This window comes from Podarcis liolepis (assembly GCF_965112155.1).
Source record: "Podarcis liolepis genome assembly, chromosome: 6".
NCBI classification, from domain to species: domain Eukaryota; kingdom Metazoa; phylum Chordata; class Lepidosauria; order Squamata; family Lacertidae; genus Podarcis; species Podarcis liolepis.
Genome location: NC_139559.1, coordinates 16,313,279 through 16,341,107, shown reverse-complemented (window position 1 = coordinate 16,341,107; position 27,829 = coordinate 16,313,279). Strand labels below are relative to the sequence as shown.

The following is a 27,829-nucleotide window of genomic DNA, read 5'->3' as shown; positions in this document are numbered from 1 at the left end:
AACACCACGCAACAGGGCCAGCCCAAAACATTTTGCCACCTGAGGCAAGCCACAAAATGGTGCCCCCAACCAACCCCGGCCAGGGAAGAAGAGATGAGTGAAGATCTAAATCAGAAACGAAGGAAGGAAACCAATCAACCTTACCCGATGCTTGAAGTGGGAATCAAAGGCCATCAGGGCAGGGAAAGGGGCCAGGCAGGTGTAGAACCCAGGAGACCCCAGATGGTGGTCCCTACAATTTTCTCCTTAGAGGTGGGAGGAGAACAGCAGTATCTCCTATTCACCAAGGCTGCTGTAGAGGAGGCATTTGGGGGGGGGGAGCTGCCGAGGAGGCAGAAAATCCAACCTTGCTACTCCCTTGGTTGGAAGTGTGGGATCTAAATTCAAATCCTCACTGTCATCTTCTGAGTAGGCTAATCATAGCTGTCAACTTTTCCCTTTTCTTGCGAGGAATCCTATTCGGAATAAGGGAATTTCCCTTAAAAAAAGGGAAACGTTGACAGCTATGGTAGGCTTATGGGTTTATGAGTGCTTGGCCCATGCTGGGTGGAGACTTTGAGTGGCAGGAAGTATGAAAGCAAAATTTGAATGCATGGTTTCTCTTGTCCATCTATTACACGTTCACCCTTCCTCTACAGACCTTAGAGCAGTATGCATGATCCCCATCTCTGTCACAAGAATACTGTGAGGTCAGTTAAGCTAAGAGATTGTGAGAAAGTTTGAGTTCTCGCCCTTTCTCACTAGCTCTGAAAGCACTTGGGGTTTTTCAAGTATATACCAGTCAGATACATCAAAGGCTTTCTCAAGCATATCAGAAGAACATGCACCAAAGCCATGGGGCCACCACCACTGCCTCTGCCTCCGCTTCCTCTACCCCAAAGCAAAAAAACCACACTTACCTTGGGGAATGAGAAGTGGTGGGTCATCCCATACACATATGAAGTTCTGGCTCTTCTCTCCAGGATCTCTACTTGGAACTCACCCTTGTTGTGTCATTTGTTGCCAAGGAGGTGGTCCAAGTTTTTTAAGTTATTATCCTTCTGCCTCATTTCCCTACCCCTGGTGGATTCATGGTGCTTTAATGAACAGAACTGCCGCACAGGCAAGTACAATTAGAAGACTGTCAAACAGTTCACCAGCCATTGGGTCTTTGTGAGCTACAAAATTTTAGTTGCTTTGATTGCATGCTGATTTGTTTTCTGGAATTTGACAGAGTGGAGTGGAAAATCTCAGCTGTTTCCTAGAGTTGTTCTTTTATCTTGCACAAAATAATGCTAATTGACACCGTTTTAAAACAATATTTTTCAAGAAGCCCAAGGATTAAAAAATAATAATACACTAACATATATTAACTTTTATTATGTAACAGCAACATAATAAATAAATTTATGAATTCATATGGCCTTTACAAAAAGACAGAAAAGATATTGCACCAAGTTCAGGTACCGGCTATTTGGATTGAATATTTGCTAAACAAATGAGGCTCAGTGCAGTCAAAGCTAAGCACAGTTAAGACCTATTGATGTTAGTGGAAGAATTAACTGCACACTTTAACCTCCCCCATTGAGATCAATAGGACTGCAATTCTATATACACTAACCTGGGAGTAAGTCCCATTGTACTCAGTGGGACTAACTTCCAGGTACATGTGCCTGGGACTGAGCTGTAAAAATGCTTAACTTTGCCTGGACAAATGCCCACAATATCTATCATCATATATACATTTGCGGAGTTAAGGCAAAACCAGATGATACCTCAAAATACAACAGAAGGCTTGAGAAACAGACATAATTAAAAACAAGAGGGGAGCATTTCCATCTCCGACTAATGAATTAGCTGTGTCTAAGGAACAAATCCCTTCGGTTTTTTAATAAAGTGGTTATTATCAATCATGTTAATTAAAGGTGAAGAACAAGTGTAATTTTCCTATAGAGCAAGGCTGTTTTGCAGAGCTTTGCCAAAATGATCCCATTTAACCCTGGTAAGCATTTTTTTTGTTAGCCTGATAATCTCTTCCCGTTACTAGAAAATACTTTCTGCAGAATATAAACTCCATCCATGTGCAAATAACATCCAACTGTGACCTACAGACTTTCAGTCGGGTGGTCCTCTTTGAGATACATTATCTGAAGGAAAACATCTAAGTGAATCATCCAACACACTGTACAAAGAGGAGTAATGAAGTCAATCACTTATCAATAACCATTATCTATTCCTTCCCAACTGAACAGGATGGATTTATGTTAATTTTTAGAGCGAGGGGAACAAAGACATGATATAACTAATATATCAATGAACGGTTCTTTGGCAGCTATGTATTAATCTTGATTGAAGACTGAACTCAAAGATTCTTAAATTATAGACCTGGTTGCCAGTCTTTTAAAAATATAATTGGGGGAAGGGGGAGCGACAACAATAATGATCCACTTCTCCCACAAATCCCATATGTCCAGTAAAGGAACTCTGAATAAATCTTGCAGGCAGCTTTTTTCGGCAACATCAAGCATAGATATTTACTGTCTGCTTTAGGTCGTAATCCAAATGCACCGTATTTTAAACACACAAAATTCGGTGAAATCTCAAAGGAGTTCAGAAAGGGTCAAATGCCATAAATAGAATCCATATTCACCCATGAGAAACCAAGAAAGAAAACATCAATCCAAAGGATGAGAAGATGATCTTCGGAGAACAGAAGCAATGACTGGTCCACACCTGGGTGAATGTCATGGAGAAATCGACCTTACAGGGGAAAGACCAGGAAGCCAGAAAATGTAGAATACTGCCATCCACCAACCAGATTACCTTTCTCCAGTTTCAGGTAAACCTTGTCTTCCTTGTCTAGATAAAGTAGGACTCCATTTGTAGCAGCTTCACGGGTGACATCCTTGTCCCCAGCAAAAGCAGAAATGACCGGTTTTCCATTGAGCATCAAGTTAACCTACAAGAGAGAGAAAAATCGCTGAAAAAAAGTTCAAGGTAACAGGGAAACCCATCTATCATTAGCAAATTCTATGCAAAGGATCGTTAGAAGCCACAAATACCTGGAGTCCACAGACTGTTTGCTGTTCTTGAAACATCCTTTCGGGAAACAGCAGTTACAAATACTTAAGGTATTCCATATGTGGAAAGGGAGGGACAGGGCAAAATGTGTTGGTGAGTATGGGTCTATAGCAGGCTCACTGTAGGAATAAAAATGCAAGAAGAGTCCTGCTGAATTAGGTCAAAGGCTCATCTAGTCTAGCATCCTTTTCTCACACTGGTCTACCAGATGCCCATCAGAAGCCTGCAAATCAGACCACAGTATAGCACTTTCCCCACCTTTGATTTCCCTCCTGACACCAATCCCTTTGTAAACGGTTTTGCATCTTTTCAAAATGGTGTGCAAAAGCTGCTGACCAGGTAGACCTCGTATTGTGGAGGCCAAAATGTTCACCAAAGTCACCCACCTTTGTGGATTAACCAAAGAGAGAACAATGTCACCCCAGTGATGGCTCACTGTTATAAGCAGGCAATTGTGTAGAGATATCTAAGCACATCAAAATGACTGGGTGCCAATGAAAAAGGAAAAAAATGCACACATACCCCCAAACACCCAAAATATGTTAAAAGATATAGGTGTTTATAAGCTAGTGCTAGAATCCTAAAAACCCAAATGGCAAAAGTAGAGTCTCTGATACTAGGGCGTCATCTGCACTATAAATTTAAAGTATATTGTACCATTATAAACATTCATAAAGGTAAAGGTAAAGGTAAAGGGACCCCTGGCTATTAGGTCCAGTCGTGGCCGACTCTGGGGTTGCAGCGCTCATCTCGCTTTATTGGCAGAGGGAGCTGGCAGACAGCTTCCGGGTCATGTGGCCAGCATGACTAAGCTGCTTCTGGCGAACCAGAGCAGCGCACGGAAACACCGTTTACCTTCCCGATGGAGCGGTACCTATTTGTCTACTTGCACTTTGACGTGCTTTCAAACTGCTAGGTTGGCAGGAGCAGGGACCAAGCAACGGGAGCTTACCACATCGCAGGGATTCGAACCACCAACCTTCTGATAGGCAAGTCTTAGGCTCTGTGGTTTAGCCCACAGTGCCACCCGCGTCCCCATAAACATTCATAGCTTTTCCAAAAAAACTGTAGCTGTTTGGAGACACCTGTTGCTCTCACAGAATTGCCATTCTCAGAACTCCCAAGGAAGAGGGGTTGATTATTAAACCGCTGTGCTGATTCTAGCTCTGAGAAGGGAATTGGGGTCTCCTAACAATTCTCAGCACCCTTAACAAACTACAGTTCTTTTTATTTTAGAAGGGAAGCCAAAAGTGATATGAAAACGCTTTAAATGCATTGTGTGAATGGGCCCTAAAAGAGAATATAGTAAATGAGAAACCTGGTGGGTCATTGAAATAAAGTAAGGTACATGTACACACTATGTTATTCTGGAGGTGGGAGCAAAGTGTTCAAAGCATTTATAATTATGATTATGATTATAATTATGATTATTAATTTACACCCCCACCCATCTGACTGGGTTGCCCCAGCCAGTCTGGGCAGCTTGCAGCATAATAAAAGCACAGCAAAAATGTCAAAAATTAAAAACTTCCCGATTAGAAATCTTCAGTGAAACAAGCATATCTACAGAATCATGAGGGTAGGAATGATCCCAGGTGCCAAGGTAAGTTAGTGCTGGAGCATACAATCAGGTTACTCTAACCAAAACTCTAATAAGGATCTTGGGATATAGAATGAAATCAAAAGCAGAAGGTTGGCACAATAGCTCAGCAGTGCATCACCTGATTTACATGAAGAAGATCTCAAGTTCAGCTCCTAGCATATCTTGTTCTTACTTAAGGACTCTTATAATTCCAGATGGTTCTAACTCTTACATAGCAAAATCAGATCTATTGGCATTGACTTGGAACTCTTGTATAATTCAAGTGAGCCATATATTTATCGCAATATTCAAACCAGATTAAAGGACATTGAAAAACAAAACACGGAGTCAGCTGTAAATAAAATGTGCTCCCCCAGGTTCTATGGTTTAAATATGACAGATAACAGGGTCACTTATATCTCGAAATTAATAATTCCAGTCCAGCGACTGAACGTTTCCCCCTCAGCTTTTGTCAAGGACAGATATTCAAACATCCCCAGAAAAGATAGACGTTGTGGGTGTTCTTTGAACATGCCGGACATTGTAGAACATATTCTTTTCTACTGTCCATTGTACAACCAGCTATGCAAACACATGCTATCCCTTTTTGGGGTAGTCTAACATCACGGCACAATGAAAATATAAGATTCTATCTGTCTGACAGTAACCTGGAAGTAACTACCAGGGTGGGTGAGTTTTTGTCAATGGTATCTTCTTAGAGTGGTGAATGGCACTATTTAGCAGGAAGAAATTCCAATGAAAATCCTCATTAGTGCATATTTTACATGGCTGTTTATTTGTATATATTTTACAATTTCATATATGGATGTTTTATGATGGCCTATTCTTGTAATGCCTAATAAAGGTTTGGCAAAGTAAGTAAGTAGGCATATCTTCTTAGCAGGATCAGGCAGTGGGAAAGACCTCTGATTGAGATTTTTGGGCAGGGATGGCTAATGTGGTGCCATTTAGATATAATTAGACTACAACTCTCATCAGACCCAGCCAATGTGTTAGGAGTCACAGTCCATTGACATCTGGAGCACACAGTATTGCTTAACTCTGCCTTAGAAAGCTATCCCTAGTCAATAATAGTGATTTAGATCAGGGTAGCTAATATAGTGTCCTCCAGATATTGCTGGACTACAACTCCCATCATCCTTGATCATTGGCTTTGCTGGTTGGGACTTATGGGAGCTTGAGTCCAATAACATACAAATTTATTGGCTATCCCTTATATGAGTGGACCAATGGCTTGGCCTGATATAAGGATGCTTCCTCTGTTCTTCAACTGTGGGGAGGGGCAAAGTAGAAAATGTGCTAACAAGTGATTATTTCAATTACTCTCAGATTGACTGGCTAATTGTAAATTTGTGTCACAGCAAGCTGGCAAATAAATAGGCTTAAACATTCTTAGCTCTAAATTGGACAGTGCCCAAGAGTTTTAGCTATAATGAATGAGTGTGCCTTTACCAACACTGAGTCATGGAGCCAGCGACAAAGGAAATGACACTTGATTTAATCCTAAATTATTCCCAGAGCAGTACAAGAAGCTATAAACACTGTTGAACTTCCTGGAAACAGTGAATACAGCACTACCAAGTTCACCATATTATATGACTGGAAAATTGCCCAGAAAATCCAACAGAGTCATATTTCATTCCAAAAGGGGGCTTTTATTGTCAAAAGTGAGAAGGTTAGCTAGGAGGAAACTGAAAGGTAATGTCAGAAGGGTAAAATCTCTCAAGGGAGCATGGGTACTATTTTAATGCAGTATAACAGAAGTTCAAATAAAATGTATAGCACGGCTTTGAAAACAATCCTAAAAAGGATACTTTTGTGAATTACATTGAAAAGGCACAAAAATTAGCTGTAAGTTTTAAAAGGTGAGAAAGCTCACATTACAAAATGGAAGGCTGATGAAAATGAGAAAATTCAGGCAAATTGAATGTAAACCTACAGTAAGACAAAGCCAGAAGAAAATTGGGGGGCAAATGCCAAAAATATATAGAAATAATAAGAAGAAGAAGATTAAAAGAATTTAAATATAACAGAAGCAGGAAACCAGCAAGATTTCCTGCAAGATAAAGTTAGCATAACTTGTTAGCAGGGTAAAATTAGCAATAGTTAAAAGAAGCATTCAATTTCAGTGAAGATGCACAAATTCTTTGCATCAACCTTCACTGCAGATGTTGGCCAGATGAAATCACCTGTACAGGTGAAAATGTGAAAGCTTTTAGCTCAGCACTAACCTGAACTGACAGGAGCTGATAATACAAGGTGTCAAAAGAAGGTTTACAATTAATTGAATTAAAAAACACACACACACAAACCCAGCCATAGGGCTGGGTGGCACTCAGCCAAGATTTCTTAAAGAACTCAGATGTAACAACATTTTCTCATAAGGCAGTTGCTACAACCCATTGATCATTTTGGTTGCCACTTTTTGAAACTTTTTCCAGCTGGAAAAGAGTCAAAGTGGTTGAAAATAAATGCAGCATATAAAAATAAATTAAAACAGGAGCAAATTTAAACGCTAACCATTCAAAATACATAAAAAGCCCAAATTAGTACAGACCAAATCCTACCCACCACACCAAAAAATAAGCACAGTGTAGGAGACAATATTGATTAACTGACCACCTGGGTAGACAGAAAAGTCTTAGCTGGGTATCTAAAAGTTGGCAGAGGTGGCATCTGGAAGCAATTGGCAACTAGTATAGACTGTGTTGACCTCTAAGTAACCTAGGGTCACAACATTGGGACAGTGAAGGAAGAGTACGCAAAGCATCGTTGTCAGTGAGCACTGAGATGCACTAAGAAGGGTGTGAGGATCCTTGAAGTTTGCTACCCAGGACTGTAGTTCTTTGAGGGCAGAGAGCATGACTTCTCTGGGGCACACCTGCATCATTTACTCAGGCCTTCAGACCTGGGAGGTTATGACTCAAGCCCTCAGCACCGAAAAGGTGTGACTGAGAGGACAGCGACAAGCAGTGCTCTGTGTATGTTCCTAAAATAATAATAATAATTTATTGTTTATACCCTGCCCATCTGGCTGAGTTTCCCCAGCCACTCTGGGTGGCTTTCAATCAAGTCTTAAAAACAATGTTAAATATAATTAAATATTAAAAACTTCCCTAAACAGGGCTGCCTTCAGATGTCTCTTAAAGATAAGATAGCTGCTTATTTCCTTCACATCTGAAGGGAGGGCGCTCCACAGGGCGGGCGCCACTACCGAGAAGGCCCTCTGTCTGGTTCCCTGTAACCTCACTTCTAGCAATGAGGGAACTGCCAGAAGGCCCTCGGCCCTGGATCTCAGTGTCCGGGCTGAATGATGGGGGTGGAGACGCTCCTTCAGGTATACAGGACTGAGGCTGTTTAGGGCTTTAAAGGTCAGCACCAACACTTTGAATTGTGTTCGGAAACGTACTGGGAGCCAATGCAGATCTCTCAGTACTGGTGTTATGTGGTCCCGGCGGCCACTACCAGTCTAGCTGCCGCATTCTGGGTTAATTGCAGTTTCCGGGTCACCTTCAAAGGTAGCCCCACGTAGAGTGCATTTCAGTAGTCCAGGGTGCATGTGAGAACTGCAGGCTTGAGTGGAAACCATTGCTTAATGGCACAATGTGCTTCATATGTGTTAAATGACTGAAGGTGTGGCAGGAAGGTCTTTGCTAAAGTCTTGTGATCACAGAACCTGGCGATAAACCGATGTTGTGCCCTCCAGAAGGTTGTGGGCTCCCATCATTGTAAACCATCAGCCTTCTTTCCTGGGGCTGATGGGAGTTGTAGTTCAGCGACTTCGGGAGCTCACCCTGGCCTATGTGATGTGTAGGAAAGACAAGGAATAACAATCAAATAAAATAGGACAACGCCCTAGCCAATCAGGGCTGTAAACAGCAGCAAGGAGGCATTTTACTCCTGCTCCAGAGGGTAGGACCTAAAGCAATAGCAGGAGATTGCAGGCGAGAACAAGAGATTCCCACTAAACACCAGGAAGAACTTTCTGATGGTGAGAGCTGTTCAACAGTGAAATGGACTCCATCAGAAGGTGGTGGGCTCTCCTTCCAAGAAGAAGAAGAAGAAGAAGAAGAAGAAGAAGAAGAAGAAGAAGAAGAAGAAGAAGAAGAAGGGTAGTAGTAGTAGTAGTTTGGATTTGATACCCCACCTTTCACTCCCTTTAAGGAGTCTCAAAGCGGCTAACATTCTCCTTTCCCTTCCTCCCCCACAACAAACACTCTGTGGGGCTGAGAGACTTCAAAGAATTGTGACTGGCCCAAGGTCATCCAGCAGCTGCATGGAGCGGAGGAGGAGCGGAGACGCGAACCCGGTTCCCCAGATTACGAGACTACCGCTCTTAACCACTACACCACACTGGCTCTCTTGGGGGTTTTAAAGCAGTGGTTGGAGGGCCATCTGTCACGGATGCTTTAGCTGAGATTCCTGCATTGCAGGGGGTTGGACTAGATGACCCCAGGTTCCCTTCTAACTATACAATTCTATGATTTCATGAGTCACTGCCATAACCATTCTAGCAACTGACGTGTTCCCTCCATATTTAAACATTACTGGAGCAGCAGGAGACTAGATGACGTGGAAATAGATCACACACTGCAGTGGCAATATATTCAGTGAGCCAGAGATAGGCTTGGCAAGAGCAGAAGAAAATACACTGCACGTGACCATTCATTTTCGCAGAGACATCTCCACATTCTTATCTTAAGCAATCTTGCTCTTTTCTCCAAATGAGGCAATTGCCTGAATATAGCAAGGGCATGAGGTCTTCCCATAGCTGGTATTTATGATGCTTTTGAGCATGATTTCAGTGTGCACATTACATAGTCTGGAAAGGCACCAAAGGAGAAGTGCAAAGGGGCTTTTAATCTTGCGCCAAAGAACACAATGACATTTCAGCAACCCGGGCAGCTGGGATTTTCTTTTAGCATATCACCCATCACTTGGAATACCAGCAAAGCTTCATAATCATCCTTGATAGCCATGGGTCAAAATAAAGCAAATGCACAAGCAGGTGCCTGGTCTCATCCTGTGCTCTCTGTAGTCATATACTCAAAGGTATATGACACCACCCATGTTTTGAGAGGTTTGCCTGAAATGGAGCTTAAAATCCTATTAAAATAAAAGGACATTTTAAGAACATGGGGATGGGGCTTTCTCCGCTTACAATTTACAGTGGTGTAGTTGCTGTCTGATCTGATCTTTTTAAATTTTGCAGCTGATTCGTAGCACCTTTGGTCACATGTTGCTGTTGGCAGTGAGTGGGTGTGAGGTCTCCCTTTCTATTCTGCAAGCAGGTTGTATCCAAACTGAGAAAAGCTCCATGGCTGTAGCCATGCCCCTTGCATTCCTCCAACCAGTCAATGTTGGCATTATGAGCATGTGCCTTTTTGCAGCACACACACACACACACACACACACACACACACCCCTTTAATGCCCAGAATTCTGGAATTCCAATCTTGAGGGAGTATAGGAGATTCAAATGGAAACTATATAGGCTGGATCTAGACACATAGAAGAAGCATTTCAGTTTAAATTGTTGCAAATTTAAACAGGGAAAACAGGTAGCCAAAAATGGGACTCCATGTCGCCATCTGGTGGCGCAATATTATATCGCACATACAACGCATATAAATCGCTTTTTTATTTACCAGTCTAGCTGAGTCATATATGCTCAGGTTTGTGCTACACCAAACCTGGTTGCCATGATGACATTTTGTCTGCAGCCAATGATGGCTGTTCATGGGCAGTGCCTTGACTCAGCAGCAGCAGCATCTCAATCTGCTGAGATGTTTCAGGACCATCAGCTCAATCTGCAGTCTCCTCTGAACTGAGCTTGCAAATGGGAAGGCCAGAGGGTAGTGGCACAAAGCAGATGTCTGACAAGCCATGCCCATCAGCCCCAACCCCCTCCACTCAGAAAGCAGGATCCATTCTGGATTTTTTGATTTTTTTGCAGAGAGGAAAAATCTGCTTTTTAAAAAGTAAAATGTGAGGAATTCAATGTCACACTAAGGCAATCGTTCCATCAGGGGAAGCATTTCAGCTTACTTGAGAGTAGGACCACTCTCCTCCCCCTACATGCTGTTCTGGAGGTTCTACATGGGAGGAGGATAGTGGGGGGAGAGAGAGAGAGAGAGAGAGAGAGAGAGAGAGAGAGACCCAGCAGCTATACTACTATAAATGGTAGGCATGGGAAGACAATAAGATAAACTGCTGGGTGAGTCCAAAGGCTCATCTAGCCTAATATCCTCTTTTCATCTGTGTGGTCTGCCAGATGCACGCAGACATTCTGTGCAAGCAGTGCCTGTTCTCAGTGTCTCATATTCAGAAGTACAAGTGGCATAGGCAACAAAACGTTGCAGCATGGACTGCTGCTGATAAGGATTCCAGCCACTCCACTCCATTCCACTCCACGTATTTTCTGTCCCCCTCCACAACAAAAAACAACAAACATGAATCAAAATTCCATGGCCACTGAGCATGCTCAGTTCTCGCTGGTCTGTTTTTCTTTGGAAGGGTCCCCCATTTAAGGCTATTATTATTAAAGACTTGAACATGAGCGGGGGGGGGGGGCATGTTCACCACCACTCGCACTAGTCAACCTTTGGTGCTGACAATGCTCCACAACCCAAGGGTACAATGAAGTGAGTGATAAACCAGCCCCCTCACCCTCCAGGGGTCTCAGGGTGTTGCTGCCACGGCTAAAAATTGGCTGCTGTTTCTTTAATGCTAAAAGAACTAAGTCAGCATGAGTCAACAGCCTATAATGACTCATGCAATCTTTCACCAAATTGTACCAGCATATATAGAGTGGTCGGTGTTAGTGTTGGGTGTGGGTTGGTTGGATGGTAAAAAGCTGGTTGTGTTTGGTGTGTGTAAAAAAGGCTGTCGGTTGTGGTTGGAGAAGAAGACTTTTAAAGAATAAAAGTAGCAATACTCTGCAAGAACACTCTTCTCAAAGACTCTTTTGTGCCAACTAAGATCTGAAGACTAGGCAAAGGAGTAAAAAGGAGGTCAAAACCTTTTCTTTTTCAAACACAAACAGGTTATGGGCCCAGTGTTTCTGAGCGTGTGCAGAGTGCAAAACAACTGACAGTATCTCAGCAGGGAGCTGGTGAGTCCTGATGGTGCAGCTGACCATATCTGAATCTGTGCCTACACCCCATGCCAACATGACCCAACAAATACTTAATTCACAAAGCCATCCCAACTGGCTCGCCAAAGTGGAAATGCCCCCAAGCCAACTGGATACAGCCCAAGCAACCCATGGGACATGCATCGATCAGTCAGACTAATAATCCAGCTTCTTAATATTTGCCAGTTTGGAGTAGGTAAAAAAAAAGGTACATTCGAGGCACATTGCTGGAAACTTTATTTTATATCCTATTCAGACGTGTCATTAAGTAATCCATGTACATTTTAAAGGTTTAACTGATTCTTTCTGTGTTTTACTGAAAATTATCTAGCATATGCGGGGGGGTTTTAAACAGCTTTGTGGATTTTAGATAGGGGGGGGTTAATCCATCATTGTATTATGAACATTGCTTTGAGAGTTTGGGATCAGGTGGCCTATACATCTTTCTAAATCAGCAAATACAAATTAGTTAATGTGGTTGTAGCCAAAATAAAAACCCCTACGCAGTCCCTTGGAATGATTGATTATTCCCACATGATACCAGGCCCTAGTGGAAAGGGGTTTCCCACAGGAAACCAAGAGAAGGTGGGACTGGTTTCTAAGGCTGGCTATGTGACTGAGGCCAGCATCACCCCAACATCAGACTGCTAAAGTGAGGAGACCTTCCTTCCCCTACTTTCCTGATGTTCCACCAATCTCCTGCCATAGGCTTGCCACTAGGATTCTTCCTCTCAGGCCTTGACTTCAATATCTGTTTCTGGTTGTATTCTCACTTGCTCAAAATGTGAGGGATCCCCATTCCAAAATGCTCTTCTCCTCTCACCTTTCTTTGGATGCTGCTTTAGAAGGCACTTGTTAGGATGTTGGACTAGGACCTTGGGGGTAAAGGTAAAGGACCCCTGACAGTTAAATCCAGTCACGAACAACTCTGGGGTTGCGGCACTCATCTTACTTTACTGGCCAAGGAAGTCAGCATTTGTCTGCAGAGAGTTTTTCTGGGTCATATGGACAGCATGACTAAGCTGCTTCTGACGAAACCAGAGCAGCGCACAGATACGCCGTTTACCTTCCTGCTGGAGTGGTATCTATTTCTCTACTTGCACTTTGACATGCTTTTGAACTGCTAGGTTGGCAGGAGCTGGGACCGAGCAACAGGAGCTCACCCCATTGCGGGGATTCAAACCGCTGACCTTCCGATCAGCAAACCCTAGGCTCTGTGGTTTAGACCACAGCGCCACCTGCCTCCTGGTAGGACCTCAGGGGACCAGGGTTCAAATCCCCACTTGGACATAAATCTCAGTGGGTGACACTGGGTCAGTCACTGCCTCCTAGCCTAGCCCTACCACACAGGTTGTTGTGAGGATTAAACAAAGAGGAGGATTGCACCCTGAGCTCCTTGGAGGAAAAGGTGTGCTATAAATGCAAAATAATAATAAAATATCTCTCTTCCCCCAAACTGCTCTCTCTGCAAATGGGGTGGAATGCATTTCCACAATCCATCTCTTTCTCACTCTCTTCATTCTCCCAGGTTTCCTCCTCCTAATGCCTCATCAGAGCCTGTGTGGTGTAGTGGTTAAGAGTGGTGGACTCGTAATCTGGTGAACCGGGTTCGCTTCCCCACTCCTCCACATGCAGCTGCTGGGTGACCTTGGGCTAGTCATACTTCTCTGAAGTCTCTCAGCCTCACTCACCTCACAGAGTGTTTGTTGTGGGGGAGGAAGGGAAAAGAGGTTGTTAGCTGCTTTGATACTCCTTAGGGTAGTGATAAAGTGGGATATCAAATCCAAACTCTTCTTCTTCATCAAGTCCATACATCCCTCTCTACATTCCTGCATAATCTCTGCACCCTGAGGGGAAAAGTGTGATCGCCAGCCTGACCTGATTTACTGCTAGCGAGCCCTTCTGCAAAGACATATATAGGCAGAGCAGCACAGTTCTGCTCACACAAGTAAGAGGGGAAAGGGAAGTGGCTTTCATGAATCCCATTCTCCCTCTGCAGGTAAAATGTAAATGACCCCCTGGACTGTTAAGAAAAGACGACTATGGTGTTGCAGCACACATCTCGCTTTCAGGCTGAGGGTTTGTCCACAGACAGCTTTCTTGGTCATGTGGCCAGCATGACTAAGCTGCTTCTGGCGCAACAGAACCCCATGACAGAAACCAGAGCGCACAGAAATGCTGTTTACCTTCCTGCCGCAGCAGTACCTATTTATCTATTTGCACTGGTATGCTTTCGAACCACTAGGTTGGCAGAAGCCCAAGAGGCTCAGTGGTTTAGACACAGCACCACCCGTGATACTGTGTGTTCCTCAGAAAGGGGTCCTTTGGAACAGCACTCCAAGCTTTAGGGCCAAAGGGGAATTGTTTCCCCACATCCTTCTTCCATTATGTAGACTCAACCATATTCCAGTTCCTTCTGTGAATGGAAAGAGCCCTTCTGTTCACAAAGGGGCAGGGCTGGGTCAAACGCAGTCATTTTTCAGTCCTACTGATTTCACTGTTGCACTCAGATCTTGTTCATGGGCTTCTCAGATGCATCTGAATGGCCATTGAATTGGACAAGGGACTAAACGTGTCTGGCCTGATCCAGAAAGCTGTTCTTATGCTGTTACATCAAATTCATGCTTCCTTTCATTGTGCTCATAGCATTTATTATCATGAAATTACTTCCAACAGTCCCCAATGTGAGATTCACAGAAAAGTTGTAGCACATAATTAGAATGCAAGCACTCTCTTTATTTTGAACTCTCAAGGCCATATCTTGAACTGGTGAGCAACATTGTTATCTTAAAATGTCACTGAAATCCATTTGTTAATGGCCAAGTTGAGCTATTTGCTGTTTCCTAACTCATCAACATGGGTGCATTTAAACTATTTCTATTTACAATAGAAAATGGATTTTCGCTATTATCCATTTATCTATATATATTTTTTAGGGAAATGGGGAAGGGGAGAAGGAAGGAATGAAATGCTAACAAATGTGTTCCAACAGATTTTTTGAATCAACATACCTGGATTGTTTGGCTCTGGTAGACTTTAATTACATGAAAATTAAAACTGTAAATTCCTTTTCTTGGTGCTACAAAGACAGACTCCAGCGTAAAGAAATTCCCCACATTTACTAGGATCTACAAATTAAAGAGAGAGGAAATAAGAATTAATGGAAGCATTCTGTGTTCTTGGGGGGAAATATAATTAATTTGCAACAGACACAAAATTTCTCACCATGCCTACACATCTAAAGCAAAGGTGTTTATTTTTAACCCCAATATTTATTTATACTAATTTATTGTACATAAAATTAAGATTTCCAGACATAAGAAATACTTTCCCCAGCAAGATTAAACTGGCCTAGACATCCTTTCTTTAAGGTTACAATTCTGTGCATGCTTAGTTCATACCCTACAACATTTCTCCGAGGAAAATGGGGACATGCCATTCCATAATGATAATTTTACTATAGATACCCCACACATCTTACTGGGTTGCCTCAGCCACTCTGGGCAGCTTCCAACATATATAAAAATATTAAACATTTTTTAAAATTCCCTATACAGGATTGCCTTCAGACATCTCAGGGGGTCAGATAACTCCATACCCTGCACTTCTCCAATGAAAATAGGGACATCCTAAGGAAAGGTGGGACATTCTGGGATCAAATCTGAACCCGGGACGGCATCTCTAAATCAGGGGCATCCCTAGAAAATAGGGACTCCTAGAAGGCCTGTTAGGTAAAGGACCCCTGACCATTAGGTCCAGTCGTGGCTGACTCTGGAGTTGCGGTGCTCATCTCGCTTTATTGGCCAAGGGAGCCGGCGTACAGCTTCTGGGTCATAAGGCCAGCATGACTAAGCTGCTTATGGCGAACCAGAGCAGCACACGGAAACGGCGTTTACCTTCCCGCCGGAGCGGTACCTATTTATCTACTTGCACTTTGATGTGCTTTCGAACTGCTAGGTTGGCAGGAGCAGGGACTGAGCAACGGGAGCTCACCCTGTCGCGGGGATTCGAAACGCTGACCTTCTGATCGGCAAGTCCTAGGCTCTGTGGTGGAAGGCCTGTTAGTTCAGGTCAAATGGGCCTGCTTTTGAGTTTGCCAGGATAAGGTCCATAATGCACAGACTGTATCCTGAAAACTGAACAGCTCCTTAGTTCCACTAAAGCTCTTGCTGAGTTTTAAGTACTGCAGAGTTTTAAGCCACCTCATCATAGTGAGGGGAGAGGCTCATATTTATAAAATCTGTTTTGCAGCACAATTCTGGTGATGTAAGCCCCACCACAGTAGCCAGGTAGGCACAAGCAGAGCACACAGAATGCCGACAGCTGCATCAGCAGCACAAAGGCATGATGTTACACCAGCATTACAGTGATGCAGCACAATGCTTCTGACACTGCAGGATGATCTGCGCATGCAAATATTTACAAGTTAGGGCATACTCCTCAAACCAATTATGTCCTGATGCTAGATGTCGATGGTCCATACCCAGAGTAAAGAAGTGAGCTCCTTGCACATCGGGTTCACTAGGGACATAACTTTAAATACAGCATGGGAGATTTTCAAAATTATGGCAAACTTGTAAAAGAATGATCTAACAAGACAATCCAAGCCCCAGCTAGGAGGCCATGGCAGAAAATGGCAAAGCAGCAAAGCGACTGCTATATCCACAACTCTGGGTGTATATAGGTCAGAAAGCCCTGGGGGCACGTCAAGGAATTTCCTTTCACCATCAGGCTTTTTCTTTCTTTCTTTCTTTTATGTCTATTTATGGATATATATTTTTGAGTACAAGTCTCACAGGTAAGTAACAGTGCTGCTACAAAAAATTAGGCACACCTAATAGCCGTAACGTTATGCTCAAAAGATGCTGCCCACGTTCTCTGCTGTTGTGCCCAACCTGTTCTATTTGGTATATGTCACCACACACTAGTTGCCAGTAGCACCACCACCCAAAAAATCAGCGCTGAATTGGTGTGGGGAAAACTGTTTCCCTTATGGCAATCTGATCCATTGGAGCTGGACCCTGGAGCTACCTTTGAAGGTGACCTAGAAATTACAACTAATCCAGAATGTGGCAGCTAGACTGGTGACTGGGAGTGGCCACCAAGACCACATACCACCAGTCCTGAAAGACCTACATTGGCTCCTAGTACGTTTCCGAACACAATTCAAAGTGATGGTGCTGACCTTTAAAGCCCTAAACGGTCTCGGCCCAGTATACCTGAAGAAGCATCTCCACCCCAATCGTTCAGCCCGGACACTGAGGTCCAGCTCCAAGGGCCTTCTGGTGGTTCCCTCCCTGCGAGGAGTGAGGTTACAGGGAACCAGACAGAAGGCCTTCTCGGTAGTAGCGTCCACCCTGTGGAACACCCTCGCACCAGATGTCAAGGAAATAAACAACTACCTGATTTTAGAAAACATCTGAAGGCAGCCCTGTTTAGGGAAGTTTTTAATGTTTGATGTTTTATTGTGTTTTTAATATTCTGTTGTGAGCTGCCCAGAGTGGCTGGGAAACCCAGCCAGATGGGCAGGGTATAGATAATTGTTGTTATTATTATATTATTATATATATATGGAGAGATGAGTGGGAGCCAATAAGGATCCAAAGAGGTGGATAGGGTTAGGATCTGGGCTTTTATGCCTCCCTATTATCTCAATCCCACATTGGTTGGTTGGTTTGCAGGAACATCCCCACAATAGCCCTTGCGTGCCCCTCACCACAATACCACCCCCAACCCCAACACCTTTCCAGATTGTTAAAGCAGTGTGATTATTGGGAAGGAAAACCTTCCGATGTCCAGTGGAGTACAGAGCCAATTTGGATGATCTCCAGTGTGGTAGAAGTACTAGATGTGCAGGGGGTATGGGTGTGCATGCGCACACACTGCTATGTATGTTCATAATGTGCCATCCATCACATGTCTACCAGGCATTACACACATCTGTCTGCTTCACACAGTCTTTCCATGCCCTTATTGAAATCTGCACATGCATTCCTTTCCTGTATTGCAACACAGAGTGTTCGCATATATCAAATGATGCACTTGTGACATCATATATATGCCTGGTGTGAGCTGCATGCATAAGTCCAAGCCACACTCTGTGTAATAGTACACTTGAGCCATGGGAGCACTTATTTTCATAGAATAGCCCCAATTAGCTGGCTTCCCATAAACAAAGGGATTTAGGGATTTATTTGAAGTGCTTCAACTTAGAAGAGCTTGAATGGAAAGGGCAGTTGTGCTTCCAAAGGGATAATAATAATAATAATAATAATAATAATAATAATAATAATAATATTGCATGGAAGTGAATGGGAAAGCCCATTTCTGCAGGAACTTCACAGGTATATCAGAGCAAGCAACGGGTTTTGGAGCATAGGGAACAATGATCATTAATGAGACTGCAGGTATAGTCAACTACAGAAAGATAAGATCCCCTTATGTCTCTTGCAGACATAAATCCTGGCCTTTCTTTAGGTAGCTTTGGGAATGGCTGGGTTGTGTTACAAATGGGTCCAATCCACAGAAAGTCAGGCATGTGTGAGCCCTATTGATTTTAATGGAATTTATTTCTCAGTCCTAAACACAGCCTTTAAAAATTAGCCTCATTGATCTCAAGGAAGTGTACTTCCCAATAAGTGGCTTTGGGCTGCAGTTTATAACTGGAAAAGCAAACCTATTGATCAAAATGGGGAATGTGTGTATATATATTGTTCAAAATGGGGCTTGTGTGAACAAATATATTGTTCAAGATTCTAACTTTTAAATCCTTGCATAACTTTGAGATCACTTGCTCTAGTACATATCTCCCCCTGTCCTTATATCATCAAATGAAGCCCTTGTTTTACCCAGCTTTAAACTACAAAGGAGCACAACTGGACCATTTAAGGTGTTCTTCCTATGGAGGTTAGGATGCCCCATCCCTCTCAAAACATTTCAACCACCACTAAAGGAAACTATTTGTTTTCTTAGGCATAAGCTGGGCTTGGAAGAGGTTGTGGGAGGTGCTTTGTTGGTTGCTTTGCAGCATTCTGTTTCATTTTTATTGTGGATTTTGTTGTGTTTTATTATTATGCACATACCATAGTTGATTTTAGCGCTTCTTGGTTGGCAATTAAGAAAAGGGAGGGAGGGAGGGAGAAATCTTGATCTGAATTGCAGTACAAAACCTCCCCAGTGTATATGCATGGCTTCCACGGCTGACTATGGAGGTGACAGGCAAAGTTCTATAAACACTCAGGGTCCTTTTCCTTTCTGTAGGCATCGATCAAAGCATCCTTCTTAGGAAAGTTACTTTGCTGAATCATGGGTCAATGTGTTCAGGATTGTGGAACTAAACTGGAGAATTCACTGACTAGCCCTAGGGTCTTCAGTCTGGCTCCAGGAAAAGGATCTGAGGGTAGGTTCTTTCATAATATTAGTGCTCAAATTACGAGAGAAGAGGTGGGCATGTTAATGAAACACACAAGCTTCACTCTTATATTGTCTCAGTTTTAACCATATTATGGTCCCCAGACCCTGGGGGTGGCAGCTCAGATGATAAGGCCATTAAGCGCCTCTAGCCCCCTATAATTCTAGCACACCTAGCCTGTTGGACAGGGTGAAATGCTCCGGTGCTTCCAAAACTAATCCCTGCATTCAGATATTCTTTCAGATTTAAAAATAAAATAAAAACTATTAATATTTGGCACCCAGCACATGATGGGGTTGTTTCCCCAAGACAACATTCCCCCCAGACAACAGTGGCCGTTCAAAAAGAAACTGTTCCATGCAGAAAAGTCATCCTGTTTTGTCATCATCATCATCATCATCATCATCATATATTATTTATACCCCGCCCATCTGGCTAGATTTCCTCAGCCACTCTGGGCGGCTTCCAACCAAATATTAAAAACAATACAGCATCAAACATTAAAAACTTCCCTAAACAGGGCCGCCTTCAGTTGACTTTTAAAAGTAAAATGGTTGCTTATTGCCTTGACATCTGCTGGGATGGCGTTCCACAGGGCAGGCGCCACTACCAAGAAGGCCCTCTGCCTGGTTCCCTGTAACCTCACTTCTCGCAGCGAGGGAACCACCAGAAGGTCCTTGGTGCTGGACCTCAGTGTCCGGGCTGGATGATGGGGGTGGAGACGTTCCTTCAGATATACAGGACCGAGGCTGTTTAGGGCTTTAAGGTCAGCACCAACACTTTGAATTGTGCTCAGAAACGTACTGGGAGCCAATGAAGATCTTTCAGGACCGGTGTTATATTGTCTCGGCAGCCACTCCCAGTCACCAGTCTGCCTCATTCTGGATTAATTTCAGTTTCTGAGTCACTTTCAAAGGTAGCCCTACGTAGAGAGCATTGCAGTAGTCCAAGCGGGAGATAACTAGCACATGCACCACTCTGGCAAGACAGTCTGTGGGCAGATAAGGTCTCAGCCTGCATACCAGATGGAGCTGGTAGACAACTGCCCTGGACACAGAATTAACCTGTGCCTCCATGGACAGCTGTGAATCCAAAATCTGTTAAGACTGTCTGCAGATCTGCAGTTGAGGACAACTGAGTTCAAAGTGGATCTGGGAGCATTATAATAAACATGTGCTGTAAAATCAACACAAGCTTATCAACCTGAGTGGTCTCAGGAGACCTGTTTGCATCAGATCCCAAAATGTTTCAGTAATAGTGTACATTATTGTACTTGTAACAGGGGTGGGGAACATGTGGTCCTCCTGATGTTGCTAAACAGTTCTCATCAATGGCCATGCTGGCTGGAACTGAGGAGGAGCAGGCAGTCCAACCATATCTAGAGGGCCACAGTTTCCCCATTCCCCGCTCCAATGAAATTATACTGACATGGAACCTGACATGCCCACCCCTTGAGTACTTAATTCCTGAACTTAGGATAGGCCTATCTCTATCTGCCTCCTTCACTGATCTCTAATAAAAGCATATTTTCTGAAAATAGCAATAACAGCAACAACAACCCTGGATTTTGCTCTAGGGTATCTCCCACCACCTACTAGGAATCTTTCTTGATGAAATGTTGGTCTCAATTTAAAATTAAAGAAGTGATGAAAATCGACTCAATTGTTGTTTTTTAATTAGATCTCACATACTTGGGAGGCAGGCTACTTATTATCCACAGAGGAAGTGACCATGATTCAGTGGTAAAACTGCTTGGAATGATTTCATTGAATTTCAAAGTAATGTCACCTCCCCCTTTTTCTTCAAGACCCTCCTTAAAATCCACCTTCCCATGAAGACTAGAGCTTAACTCAGGGATGGCGCTCATGTGTCCAGTTCTCCAGACTCTGAATCCCATCATTCCAAGGGAGCAGGGCTAAAGGATGGGGATGATGGGAGCTGTAGTCCATGTCTGGAGAGCCCCCAGTCCCTCAGCCCTGTCTTAACTCCTTACTGCTCAGCCTCTGCTCAAACGATGGCTAGGTACATATAAGAACCTAATAAGAGCCTCCTGGATCAGGCCAAGGGTTCATCAAGTCCAGCATCCTGTTCTCACAGTGGCCAACCACAGCCACAACAACATTCTGCCCAACTGCAGTTTCTAGCTACTGGTATTCAGGAGCATTGCTGCCTCTAAATGTAGAGGCAGAACATGGGCATTAGGCTCAGTAGCCATTGGTGGGCTATAAGAGTCTAACTCTCTTTTAAAGCCACTCAAGTTGATGGATGGCCACCACTGCTTCTCGTGGGAGCAAACTATGAGCTGGCTAGAGAAGTACTTTCTTTTACCTTCCTTTTACCTTCTGTGTGGAGACTTGAACCCTGGTCTCACAGGTCCTAGTCTGACTCTCTAACCACTACACTATACTGGCTCTCTAGTTGTATTTGCTCACTTTCATCACTTGTTAGCCATACTTCTCTTCCCTCCCTGCTGCTTCCCCTCCCCCTCGCCAACTGAGGCAGCAATCGTATGCCCACCTGTCTGGAAGAAAACCGCATTGAACTCAATGGCACTACTTCTAAGTACACATGAATCGGATCACATTGTCAGTGTAATATAGCAATATAGTGAGAAGGTAAGAAACTGAGCAGTGATTCATGCATTCCTTGGTTTGAATCTCACCTCTGCCAAAAGCTCATCCAATGGCCAGGGGCACACTTTTCTACTCAGCCTCCCACCTGCAATATGGGGGTGATTGTGCTGATCTACCTACCCTACAGGGTTGTTGTACGGATTATCAGGACTGACCCAAGGCATTTTGCAGCCTGAGGCAATGAAGAAAATGGTGCCCTCCACTCCAAGTTAAGATGCATAATACCACTAACTCAAATATAATTAGATATAAAAGAACATGATCATTTAAATCAGTAGATGGCGTAAACATAATCCACTGTATTATGCTGCCTGCCTTCTCTTTCCATAAATTTATGGATAAGATATTCCAAAACTGAAAGAACTGAGGTGGGGCCAGAGATAAAATATTTGCTATGAGGTATAGTATGTTTCTGCATCACACCCCTTTTGCTGCATGCCCAGCACATGCTCCTTGAGGTGGCCACCTCATTTTACCTAATGGTAGGACTGGCCCTGAAGACTGCAACCAATGTGAAGTATTACAGTTATTCCTCTTCTTATATTGTAAGCTCCTTGGAGAAGTTCCAATATGTGTATGTTGCCCTGTGAAGTTCTCGTTATACACTGATGACATCATAATATATTGATAATACTCTTGAGAAGATGAAAAGGAAGAGGTAGAGGAGGGGGAGGGGGAAATGGTAGCAATATACGTTTTAAACCTAAGGTCTGAGGCCCAATGTACAGCATCTTTTGGGGAAGGGACTTGGGAACATAGGAAGCTGACATATACAGAGTCAGACCAATGGTCCACCTCAGCACTGTCTACTCTGAACTGTCTACATGGCATATTTAGGAGGAGATGGGAAATTCATGTTACACATTTTATATACTTGTACTTTTGTAATATTTTGGGGAAATGCAAGAATTAATTTTATATTTTTAGAAGTATTGTTCTGACTAGCAGTGACTCTCCAGGGCTTCAGATAGGGGACACTTCCAGAGCTACCTGGAGATGCTAGAGATTGAACCCGTGACCTGTATGCAAAGAGGATGCTCTGCCACTGAGTCATGGCCTTTGTGCCATGAGAGCTGCTGGCAGTCTGGGCAGACCATACTGAGCTAGATGGCCTGTTGACGTGAAACAGTCAAAGGCAGCTTCATCACATTTCTGACTCTGCAGAAGTCCAGGGGGGAAATATTTACGGGAGTTGCACCTTGGTCATTCTTAGGAGGCAGCTCACGTACCCCTTTACGTGCGTGGCTGTCAGCCACACACTATACTGGTGAAAGTGATCTGTAATTCCCTCCCACCACCCCAATACACCTCAGTCCTAAGTACATTTGCATGAGTTCAATGGAAAGTCAGTTTTAGTTAGCTTTGCCACTGCTAGCTGAAATCGGTTGGAATTTCTTCCAAACATAAATGCACTTTCAGATCTGTTAGTGTGGGGATGGATTCCAGTTGTCGTGGCAATTGAGGAAAAACAATGTCTTCACATATATCACACAACATATGTTGGCTCCTTGCTCAGTCTTGATTGGAACGAGTGTGAAGGCATGAGAGGTGAGTGGGTAGTTTCTCACAAGAAAGCAGGAAGCAAAGAACATAGTAGGAAGAGGAGAAATTAATTGCATGGCACTTTTAGGTTCTGCACAAGTGATGGGTGGGCACGAATGCTTTTAAAATTCAAGGCTCATAACCTGTACCTAAGGGGGAGAAAAGCCCTGCATCTTGCCTTGCACTCCCTTTCAAAAGATACAGGCAGCTGTCTGATGCCCTGGCCATTTCCATGTCTCTTACATATCCACCTGTCTCCTGGCATCTTGAAAAGGTTAATGGCAGTGTGACTTGAGCAAGGTACAATATTCCCAGAACTCTTTGTAGTCTTGGGAGAGAGTGAAGATCCATCATTCTCTCTGAAGAATATGCTGTGAAAGACTAAAGAGTAACTTCCTGGGGCTTAATTAACCCACTGCGCTAATATTTGCAAAGATAGGCTATTCCACCTGCTATCATACATAATCAGAAGGGGGTGATAGAGGAAATAGCTGAGGGTAGAGTATTAAACAATTCCCAAGAAGGCAGAGACATTTCAAACTGGAGCTGACACAACATAATTACAATGCCTTCCACCACCATTTCTTTCTTTCTTTTAAAAATACATATGGGTCTGATCCAGCCCAAACTGCACTCTTGTATATCATATAGATTTTAATGGGAGAAACTGACCCACATGTTAAACTCTTGCATTAAAACAAATGGACTTTTAAAAAGGTAGTAGCATTATCTCATAGATAGCTGAAAATATAAAGTGTGTTGTTGTTGTTGTTTTAAAAAATCTTTTTTGTTAAAGGATTCATTCTTATTTATAAATGACTTAACATTGACAATGCAAGACCTTACTTTGGAGTGGGGATGAAGAACTCTTTGTTTTGTCTAACCATTGATCATATGCCTGGACAGAGGGTATGTTTGGTGTTTGTCTCTGAGAGGTAGGTCAGGGGAAAGTGAAACAGGGTGTCTTTCCAATATTGCAACATTCTGCAGTGATACAATAAAGGTGCAGTGGATCTTTCAAAGGACTGCCTCCATATTCCTGTTACCTGACTCTGTTTGATTGCTATATACATGCCAATGTGATTGCACCAGAATAAATAGATTTTGGGTTACGAGGGGTGCCTAAATTCCACTTACGGATTTTGACACTTTATAAAGTGATAAAAGGTTTGGACTGCTGTGAAAAGGTGGCTGGAAAGCAAACAGGAATATCCCACAGAGTTAGATAGGATATTTGGACATATTCAACTGCACACAATGCCCTTCCTTAGAATCTTAAAAATCCCCACACTTTCCCTTCAGGTATCAAATCATCTGAGCTGGAAGGCTATAATCCTATGCACACTTAACATGCCCACAGCGGGGCTTACTTCTGGGTGAATATTCTCAGGACTGGGCTACAAGAGTGCAGAAACAATAAGGTCTCTGCATTGGTGACTACCATCACCAGTGACTGCAAATAATCTAAAACTGGATGCATTCCTGAGCAGTCTGGTCTTCCTTCATTAATCTCAGATACACAGACCTTGTTTAAACATACCTTTTTTTCATAAGGATGCAAACTTTTAGGTAGTAGGTGACTGTCATTTCTGAATACTGAACTCTGGAAACTTATGTAACCCTGCATGAGTTATAAGAGAGTGGAATGGTAGGAATCTAAATCAATAAGTAGTAAAACAAACTGCTGTATTCTCAGAGCAAAGCAGTCTGCGTCTTCCTGGTTACAGCCTTATGATTAATTCAATCCAAAGACTTACAATGTGCAAATGCACTCTTGCTTGGTAAAGTGGAATGGCCATCAAACTTCACTGCAAAGGCAAGGAAGTGTCGGTTGGAAGGAAATGAGCCTATTGACCGAGAGTTTCCAATGCCACTTGGTAAGTTTCAGCCCACTGCTTGTAAAGGAGCATTAAAGAGTTCACAGATCGACTCCCACCTGTTGATCCCCACCTCCTCCCCTGAACTGATCTCGTCTCAGCTTCATGACCGGTTGCCTCGCCACTCCACTTCTAATCGAATCCCTTTTCCAAATGATAACACTTCTCTCTATATATTTTAAAAATTGCTCCTCCCTTGATCAAAACTACTCATCCTTTGACCGATTCTTCTCTCGCTCTTTTTCTTAACCTCCTGGCAGGGGGAAATGATGAGAATGTCCTGCCTTTTAAGAAAGAATTTGCATTCATTCACTTCCTATATTACCTGATCGAAGTAGATTATCCTGGTTTTGTTGCTCATCTCGGAAGGTTCGTGGTTGGTACTCCTGACTGCCGAGAAAGCAACCTTGGAATTAGCAGCCCGTACGGAGATCCCCAGAGGAGAAGAAGACGATCCTTTAGAATCGGTAGCCGGGTTGGAATCGCACACGACCAAGCATTTCCCTTCCAGGACGATGGGCTCCGTGTCGTTTTGCGCCCAGACGGGGAAAGTGGGAAGCGCCAACGCCAGGAGGACGGTAGGCACCACGGACAGCGCCCTGCTTGAAGCGCCCATGTTCAGCACCAAGAGAGGCGGACAGCGAAGCCTTGCTCGGAGCGCCCCAGCGACGCCTCTCGTTCCTCCTCTCTCCACGCTTACACACCAAGCTAGCGGTAGCAGCCCTACCAGCAGTTGGGGGGGAAAGGGGGAGAAGAAAGCACACCCGCTACCCGGCGCACCAGCAGCGAAATCTTCCTCTTTTTCACTCTTCCAGCAATTCCAGCAAAAAAAAGTCAGTCTTCCCTCTTCCTTTTTTTTTTTTTTTTTTTGGTCCTTTAAAGAGCTCTTGGAAATAACCTCCCGGACAAAATCAGCACTCCCCAAAAACCCTGTTCTTCCCGGTCCAACCCCCCCTCCACTATCCACAAGGAGCAGAGAGGGGGGGAAGCCCTAAGGTGAATTATTGATGAAAGAGAGGAAAAGAGAAAGAGAGAGAGAGAGAGATCAGGACGAAATAAAAACATTTGACGTAGCCATGATTCGTTGCATGGCGAGCCTGTCTCCTTTTCTTGTCCTGCAGGAATCTGAGCAGACGTGCCCAGCTCCTGACGGCAGGAGCTTGCCCTCTACGCTAGCTCATGCACTGCTGGCTGAGCTCATTTGCCAGGATGCTTTGCAAAAAGCGGAGTTCCCTCGCTCTTTACCACAATTCCCCCCCCCCCAGCGTCATGGCACACAGAAGCACGCCCAGCCCTTTCTCTTCCCCTCTCCCTCTCCTCCGCACACCCCGCTGCATTTTAAGCTTTGTGCGTCTACCAGCCTTTCCCCAGGATTGCCCTCCTAGGCTGTCGTCCCAGACAGAACTCCCACCCCCACCCCAAACAAAACAAATAGAATATTTTGGAGAGTGCAGAACAGGACGATTTAACCCCCGATGAAACGTTGGCTACGTGCCTTAGGTATATATATATTTTTTGTGGCAAGCATTTAAAATATTGACCCAATGATCAGGGAGGTCTTTATAGGACTACAACAGCCAGGCAGGCAAATTAACCCTTTCAGGACTGCAGAATAGCTTGCACTCAATGAGACACAAACTGTGGTGCTCTGCAATACGTAACATGCGTAAGAGAAGCACGCACACCGTCTATCTCGTTTAAAAATAGATGAGGAACATTACACTTAAAAATCTTCAGCTTCTTGGCAAAACATCCCCAAAATGCCCTGTGTCATACAAAAGTAATACGGAGTTCCAGTGTTCTCCCACTTTTGGAACAGGCTTGGTGAGGTTATACTCTTAGTGCACTGCCTAGTGGCTCTTGTTTAGAAATGTTACCAGGTGATGCAGGAATTTATTTCCTTAATGTGTGCTGTGTAAGAGAACGGTAAGAGCTACTGACGAAATCTGACAATGGCAATCTTTGCGCTTACAGTTGCATTACAAGGCTGGCTCTTTTAGTTTAGCTTCCCCCCGCCCCTCCCCATATCTGAACAATTATTCAGTCTTTCTGTATCACATCCTTCCAGCCACTGACATAAATAAGGTTAACATCTGTTTAAGTCTTTGAAAGAGACAACAGGGAGGGCTAATTTATTATTAACATGTTTATGGCCTACCTCTCGTTCAAAGATTCCCAAGGTGGTTAAATACTTATGTAAAAATAATAACACACTAAGATCCACAGTGAAATTGAAAACAGTGCAATGCAATGGTTAGAGTATTGGACTAAGGTGGCAGAGATGAGGGTAGTAGACTCCACTCAGCCATAAACTCACAGAATCATCTTGGGCTATCTCTCAGCCTCAAGGGACTGTTGTGAAGATAAAAATGGAGGTGAGAGGAGAACCTTGTACAACACTTTGAGCAACTTAGGGGAAAAGCAGGATACAAATGCAGCAGGCAGGTAGATAAAACAAACAAAACACAGAATGACAGAATTCATAGATCCAATATCTTTACATGTCTGCTAAGCAACCATCAGCAAACACATTTGGTGAATGAATAAGGGAAGGAATTCCAAAGATGA

General features: G+C 43.5%; 1 protein-coding gene across 1 annotated transcript; it reads right to left on the bottom strand.

Annotated features, from left to right (window-relative positions):
• Window positions 1–1,326: 1,326 nt before the first annotated feature.
• Window positions 1,327–26,577, bottom strand: CBLN4 (cerebellin 4 precursor). The gene is made up of 3 exons (XM_083508300.1): window positions 25,587–26,577; window positions 14,810–14,926; window positions 1,327–2,938 (listed from the first exon to the last, which is right to left on the bottom strand). The coding sequence occupies exons 1-3, from the start codon at window positions 25,875–25,877 to the stop codon at window positions 2,741–2,743; spliced, it is 606 nt and encodes a 201-aa protein (XP_083364426.1). The 5' UTR covers window positions 25,878–26,577; the 3' UTR covers window positions 1,327–2,740.
• Window positions 26,578–27,829: the final 1,252 nt, after the last annotated feature.

What these genes read in the sequence shown, in the direction of transcription:
- CBLN4 (XM_083508300.1), bottom strand. Translation starts at nt 25,877, where the DNA reads ATGGGCGCTTCAAGCAGGGCGCTGTCCGTGGTGCCTACCGTCCTCCTG. An exon ending in GGATAATCTACTTCGATCAG is followed by an intron (nt 14,927 to 25,586) that starts GTAATATAGGAA and finishes TTTAATTTGTAG; the next exon opens with ATCCTAGTAAATGTGGGGAA. An exon ending in ACCAGAGCCAAACAATCCAG is followed by an intron (nt 2,939 to 14,809) that starts GTATGTTGATTC and finishes TCTCTCTTGTAG; the next exon opens with GTTAACTTGATGCTCAATGG.